This window comes from Scomber japonicus, chromosome 5, assembly GCF_027409825.1.
Source record: "Scomber japonicus isolate fScoJap1 chromosome 5, fScoJap1.pri, whole genome shotgun sequence".
NCBI classification, from domain to species: Eukaryota; Metazoa; Chordata; class Actinopteri; order Scombriformes; family Scombridae; genus Scomber; species Scomber japonicus.
Genome location: NC_070582.1, coordinates 19,592,234 through 19,599,242, shown reverse-complemented (window position 1 = coordinate 19,599,242; position 7,009 = coordinate 19,592,234). Strand labels below are relative to the sequence as shown.

The 7,009-nt window shown below is 40.1% G+C and overlaps 1 protein-coding gene across 1 annotated transcript in view; it reads right to left on the bottom strand.

Moving 5' to 3' along the window:
• Positions 1-239: 239 nt before the first annotated feature.
• The window catches only part of LOC128358351 (voltage-dependent calcium channel subunit alpha-2/delta-1), a 58,015-nt gene continuing 51,245 nt past the window's right edge, over positions 240-7,009 (bottom strand). Inside the window, exons 34-41 of the mRNA XM_053318593.1 lie at positions 5,713-5,865; positions 5,305-5,357; positions 4,853-4,908; positions 4,614-4,743; positions 3,787-3,899; positions 2,779-2,861; positions 2,348-2,427; positions 240-368 (exon numbers count right to left, since the gene is read on the bottom strand). Coding sequence (XP_053174568.1) covers positions 332-368; positions 2,348-2,427; positions 2,779-2,861; positions 3,787-3,899; positions 4,614-4,743; positions 4,853-4,908; positions 5,305-5,357; positions 5,713-5,865 — 705 coding nt within the window. The 3' untranslated portion in view covers positions 240-331. The remainder of the gene's footprint in view (positions 369-2,347; positions 2,428-2,778; positions 2,862-3,786; positions 3,900-4,613; positions 4,744-4,852; positions 4,909-5,304; positions 5,358-5,712; positions 5,866-7,009) is intronic.

The following is a 7,009-nucleotide window of genomic DNA, read 5'->3' as shown; positions in this document are numbered from 1 at the left end:
AAGGAGTATATCATGGAAATGAGTGCAGCTGAGCACAGTAACTGTGTCTCTATTTTTGAAAATGACAAGGAGGAAGTGAATGAGCACCCTTTGGCATTGGAAAATGAAAATGCTGATATTGTCATCAGAAAAAACATGTCTCGTTGCAGTTATTCTGCATACATCCTGGATGACATAACTGTGGTGTCGTCTGGACTCTTGTGAAATGAGATGATGATCAGTTTGTCTGTGCTTGTGTGTGTGGGTGTGTGTAGGGGTCATGAATGTTGCAAAGTTGTGATGAGCCACAGCAGCAGCAGTTGGAGCCCAAGTATTGACCAACGACATGGGCTTAGGCAGGTCCCTCCTCCACAATCAGAATCATCCTCCTGTTGGACAGATCAGTTGTCAATAAATTAGATAAACTGTTTGCCAATAAACTCTTAACCTACTTCCAGTAGCAGCTCTATGGCTACCACCATTATCAACACTTCGACTGATAACAGTAATGACCAGTTCACTATCGTATTGAATCATATGAATCCTATCCTATTCTACTGAATCATAGCTTATACGTAAAACACTACGCATCATATCAAATGCCCCATAGAGGTGTTACAGGCCTCATCTGCATTTCATACATGTGTGTATGCACATGCACCTGCCTGCAATACTATGCTTGGCTGCTTTGTGTTTGATGGGAGTATTTAGGATATCCGTGCATGCCAAAGGCCTAAAAGAAGGAGGTGGGGGTCTTCTATATTCAAAGGGCAGGAAAGCCATGTGGCGGTTCCTTTGTTTACCTCAGTGACAAAATGGACTGGTCTGTCTTCCTATGAGGAGCTATGCCAAAAGTAATGGGACAGATGGAAAGAGGAAAAGGGAAAAGGGATGCGGCCTACTTTTACTCTGTTCATCTACTTCCTCAGTCATTCCTCCCCTTCCCTTTGCTTCCCAGCACACCCTCTCCACAAAATAAACACACATCCACATGAATTAGTGACCTGCTCTGTGTATGATCTACGCCTTTACAACACAATGAATGGCTGAGTTCACAAAGATATGGGAAATATTTTTTCCAAATATTTAGACGTCTTATAAACTGTTCAAAGTTGGGTGGTGATGCAATGATCTCACATGTGATTTATCCACCTTGCTCCTTTGTTTCATTGATTTATCTTAAATGGTACAATACTTGAACTTCCATTAGCTCTTTTTCGAGGGATTATACATGAACCATATTAACTTACAAACCCTTGAAATCCAAAAAGACTACTCAGCTTGAAGCAAACTACATCCAAGTGATCTTCCATATTTCTGAACTAGGTTTAGTTGGCGATGCAGTTAGCAATGGTAAATACTGTACAATAATGCATAAAAGTGAAGGGCGGTGCTGCTATTTTGAACAGATTCAACACTTTTTTTTACTGCCAAGATTTAATCTGCCCTCCATCTGTTGGGGAAAAAAATAAAGAGAGAGAAGAGAGAAAAAATATGCCAAAAAAAGTAGCATTCTGTTAGGGAGATAAACATGCAACAATGACGTACATTCCCAACATTTTGTTGTCACAGTTTGTGGTTTAATCAATCAACTGGGTTATTTCCATCACACTTTTTCTATGTGCATGAAGAAAAATCCAAAATGGTAAATGCAACACAGAACATATATATGTGTATATGGTCATAATGCATAAATATTTGCAAGATACCTATTCAGGTTGAGTGGTCTGTGTTAACAGCCATAACACCAGGAATGTCTAGAGTATATATTACATCAATCGCACATATTACAAATCTGTAAGGGAACAATGCAATTTAGGCTCCTTGTTTTATCAGTTGCAGGTATGTGCTTTTACAGCTTCTCGTGAATGTCAGTGATCGATGATGAAATACAAATTATGTGATTTCTAAAAAAAATACATTATAACTTATTTATATTTCTGTATGTATGTATGTATAAAAATCATTTTAAAAACATATTATCTGAAAACATACATGTGAATCTGACGGAGGGGGAGAAGGAGCCAAACAAGATCACATGGAAAAATGTGTTCCCTCCCAGATTTCTACAATGTATGACTGAACTAATAAATTCATACAATCTAGACATTCCTGCTGTGCGCTGACATTTCTGAGTTACATTGTTCCTGCTCTAGGTCAGCACCCTGGAAGATGAATGAGTTCTAGTTGTAGCCAGGGCGATCATATTTTGATCCACATAACCATCACACCATCTTTAGGTTTATATAGGGTCTAGAGTCCACAGTACCTGGATGGGTAGACCTTGAATAGTTGTATAATAGATTAAATGGGTAAAGACCCGGATATCACCCAGCAGACATTACATAAGCTTTATGGACGCACTAACCCTGAACTCAGCAGCAGAAACAAGAAGAGGGGTGTGGGGCTCCATGCAGGACCTCTGCTGATTGGACACAACGGCTCATCCTACCCGGATGGACAAGAGCAGTACCCATTGGGATACAGAATCATAAAACAAGAATTTCAGATGAGTAAATGATTATATAAGGCAACAGAAAGACAAACCATGCAAGGATAATTGCATGCAAAATTAACTAAATCAATTTAAATAGAAGTATAGTAAATACAAAAAGTGAATAAATGAAGTGATCAAACTGAAAAGAGCAGGCAGAAAACACCACTTTGAATCATAGCAGAAAGCACAATACAGATCAAAATGTGACAGAAATGTGACAGAGCCCAACTGTGAAGCCTCATTAGTAGAGCTGTTTCCAGCAATATTCTCTGCACAAAGGCACGTGTGTGGTTGTGTCTTACGTTTTCATTGTTGTCAAAACACACATCCGGCTCTTTGCGATATCTGGGGTTTTGAGCCAGCTCGCATGGATCTGGACCTTCAGCTGAACAGATATTATTAGGAAAATGTGATTTTACAACAGTGCACATTTAACACTTTTAACATAAAAAACAAAATCATGGGCTGACTCATTTTTTACTGCCAAAAAGCCTTATGAAGTTCCAACTCATCAACCTTGGCTGCAGATTTTTTTCAGACATCTGCTGATCTTCTATTTTATCCAAGGGAGCTTAAAATTAAATAAGCCGTATAATATATGTGTGTGTGTGTGTGTGGCAGAGTAACGTGTGTATTTTATATGTGTACACTTGTGTTTGAATTTGGGTCTGCCATAGGCTACTTTCTGGACAAATGTCAGACTAAAGACCAGTTTGGGGACAGCTTACCATCTTTGGACAAGTGGTTAGGGTTAGGGTAAGTCTGCAAGAAATGAATTTAAGTGTATGTAATGTCCACAAAAGGACCTATAACAACTGTCTGTGTGTGTGTGTGTGTGTGTGTGTGTGTGTGTGTGTGTGTGTGTGAGTTCGGGAAAGTCCTTATTAGCAACTAGTGGTCCCTGTGGTGACCCCATGACGATCTCTGATGATGACACCTTTACTGTTACACCAGCAGGAAGCTTATTTCAAGACACATCTGTCAAACAGATATCCTGAATACGTATACACACATATATAAAACATACACGCAAATACACCTCTTAACCTTAATTCAACCTGATGGCCGCATGCAGCCCAGTAACAAAGAAATCTAATCCGGGAGTAACGTGAGACAGTCTTTCATATGCTGTGCATCTGGTTTACTGTTCACCCGTGAACATTCAGGGGGGACCTACTGCAAACTGCTTAGGTGTGTGTCCTTGTATTCAGAGTTTAAAGCTCTGCTGTCATACGGGTGATGGATGGAGGGCTGGAGAGCTAAAAGGAAGTGTAACTCTGTTCGATTTTACGAGTTGAGTGAAAGGATACAGGGTTGTTCAGCCTGTCGTAGCGGTCTCGGGTCACACGACAAACATGTTGCCCTGGCATCAGTGATCAGGAACACTAGGTTGGTGTTTGGCAGCTTCTCAGCGCGATACATCCTAGAAATCATACATGGCCACACATATGTAAACAAATATAGAGTCTGAAAGGTAAATAATATAAATGTATGTATGTATGTATGTGTGTATATATATATATATATATATATGTACACACACACACACGCACACGCACACACATAAAGATAACAGAGATACATTTTCATTCCTCTTCTCTCCTGTTGGGATTGGCTTTTTATGGTAGCCATGAAAGTTTCGGTGTCTACAGTGGTTAACATTGGGGAGTAAAGCAACAGACACGTGGGACTCATAACACCCAGTAATTACAGCCATATTTAACCCCCTCAGACAGCCCACATTGACACAAAAGGAGGTTAGAGCACAGTAAATGTGCAGTGGTCCGTGAATGTGTGTATTAGTGAGTTTGAAGTATAGCCAGAGACCGAATGAAGAAAAAAACAGATAAAAGAGCTCTTGTGCTTCCCTCTACAATTCCGGTCACTGACAGATCAAGGTAATCTGTGTCTGATCAGAGCTCATCAGAAAACAGCTGCCTGAAATCACAGAGAGAGGCCAGGAAACTAACACTGTTCCCTACCAATCCCCACAGACCATTAAACTGAGGTATGTCCAGGAAGAAGATAAGAGGTGGAAAATCTTTAATAATACAACCCACTTATAGTGTGAATGCACACAACTACAGCAATAAGAGTACATAAAGATTAGTATACTTACATAAACAAAGACACTTACCTAGAACAGTTTCCACAGTCCAGGACACCTGAGTAAGATCTTTCATCATTGTCAAAGAAGTACTGAGTCTGCTCTGTGATACAGCTTTCTTTAAACATGGCGTCTGGTATGTCCTCATCTGCTGACTCTACTGCAAATTAGATAAAGGTTTAATGAAGACAAATATGTGAAAGGATGAGTGAGTAAAATGTATCAAACAGGAATAAGCATTTTACACAGTCACAGCTTTTGTTGCTCACCTGCTTCAAGAAGGTTAGGGAACATTAGACTGAAGAAGAGCTGCTGGAGTATTGACCTAGACAAGGATAATGAAAAAAACAAAACAAACTGAGTCACATGTATGACTCAATAGACCATCTTTAATTCATTTACAGTGAGCAACCAAACACTGTCTAACCACAGACACACATCTGTCTAAGGCTACAGTCACTGATGATGTAAATCTCAGGGGAAGTATCATTCTAATCTAAAGTGGGTTACATTGCTGTTGGACAGTAATACAGAAAGTGATGCAGTATCATGTTGTGTAACTGCCTTTGTCCCACACTGACCCAGCCAACTTCATACCTCGACAGCATACAAACCCACTCCTATACAAACTCCTGCCCTAAAGTGCAAATGTACTCCCACTCTATAACACACAAACACAAAAGGTGAACAAAAAACAAACAACCATTACACACACACTCACCATGCAGCACTGGAGGCCCACCAGCCAATACTGAGCAAGTCTGCTATTGTAGGCTGGAAAAGCACAGGAAGAGACAGCGATGTAGAGTTTTTACAATCTAAAATATTGCAGGTAGAATTAGAAAAGATACATTTAGTTATGAATAATCTTTTTACTTGGTGAAGTTTATATTGCCGTAATTAACTCAGAAACAAAAAGCAAACATAGCATGAAATCATATTATTATAGACTTGTACTACACCCAAGAAAGTTTAGAACAAAAAGGCTCAGAACAATTTCCATCCCTACCAACACACAGAATAAAGAGAGAGTAAGTGCAAATGCATAAGTGTGTGACAGGTAATTATTAGACAGAGAGTGACTGCATTGTCTGACAAGTCTGACAACTTGTGAGAATGAAGGTCTCACCACATAGACGGAGCGGGGTCCCGCTGCAGCCTTGCTGTCTTTCTCCGGGTCACAGACAGACTGATAGTCATAGGTCTTATTGAAGGAATACAGGGAGGTGTTGACCAGGTTGATCATCAGCACAGGATCCACCTCGCCAAAGAACTGACCTATCTAGACAAGTTCACACACACACACACACACACACACACACACACACACACACACACACACACACAATGCAAAAGCAGTGTAAAACAAAACATGCAGGCATATACATTTCTATGACAGATCTCTATAGTCTCAGCTGTTTATTGTTGTGGATCAGTTCACTGGAATTTTGCATCTACGTGCTCAGCTCAGCCGTATTCAGTCGGCCCCTTCAAACAGGTAGCTGTTATTTCATCTCTTGTTTAGAACATGAAGAGTGCTACTGCCATGCCTTTTTAACCTCCAGTCTGGTTAGGTGGAGAGTGTTGATTTTCTCCAGTGTAACATGTTACATGTCGTGCTCACTAAGCCAAGAGACCGACTTAAAGATGGGCTTAATAAAATAAACATAATAACACAGTCACATAATTATGACAGTCAGAACAAGTCAATCTGTAGTTTCACAAGTACCTGAAAACAAGGTGGATGAGCAATTGAATGATTTATTCCCTTTTTCAGAGGCATCCTTCAAAAAGATAAATAAGCTCATTCTAATTGATTGAGCGCACATAGTGTATGGACATTTCTAATGAGCTGATATGCAAAGATGAAATGTAAAAAATGAGGGGATCTGCCTTTGGAGTCCTGATAAAGGGCTGGGGAAGTTATTATAGAGCTAGGGTGTACAATACATATACTTTGTTCTAGGACAACACAAAGACAGACGAGAAATGCTGCACAATCCCAAGGGACATCAAATGTATCACAAAATATGAAAAATACATAGGAGGCTACTTATTCAAATGCTTACAAACCATAAACTGTACACCAGACATCAGGGCAGTGTCATAGATCAAAGACAGCAGATGTCCTGTCTTGACTGACATAAAATGTTTCTAAACCAACTGTGTATCCTACCACTGACACACAGGGGTTTGTTGCAGCCTATAATAGTGGAGGTAACAGAAGAGCTGACATCATACACGGGGGACTCGCTTCACCTCAGTTTCCATGACTGATTAAACCCAACAGAACCTTCTCTTTTGATCCTCCTCCAGTGGTTAGTGCTTTACTTTACTGGAGACATACAGTAGATGTATTCTGTCCTACGGGAGCTTTGAAACAGCTCAGAGCAAACAGGCCATACCCATAACTTAGCTGCGTCATA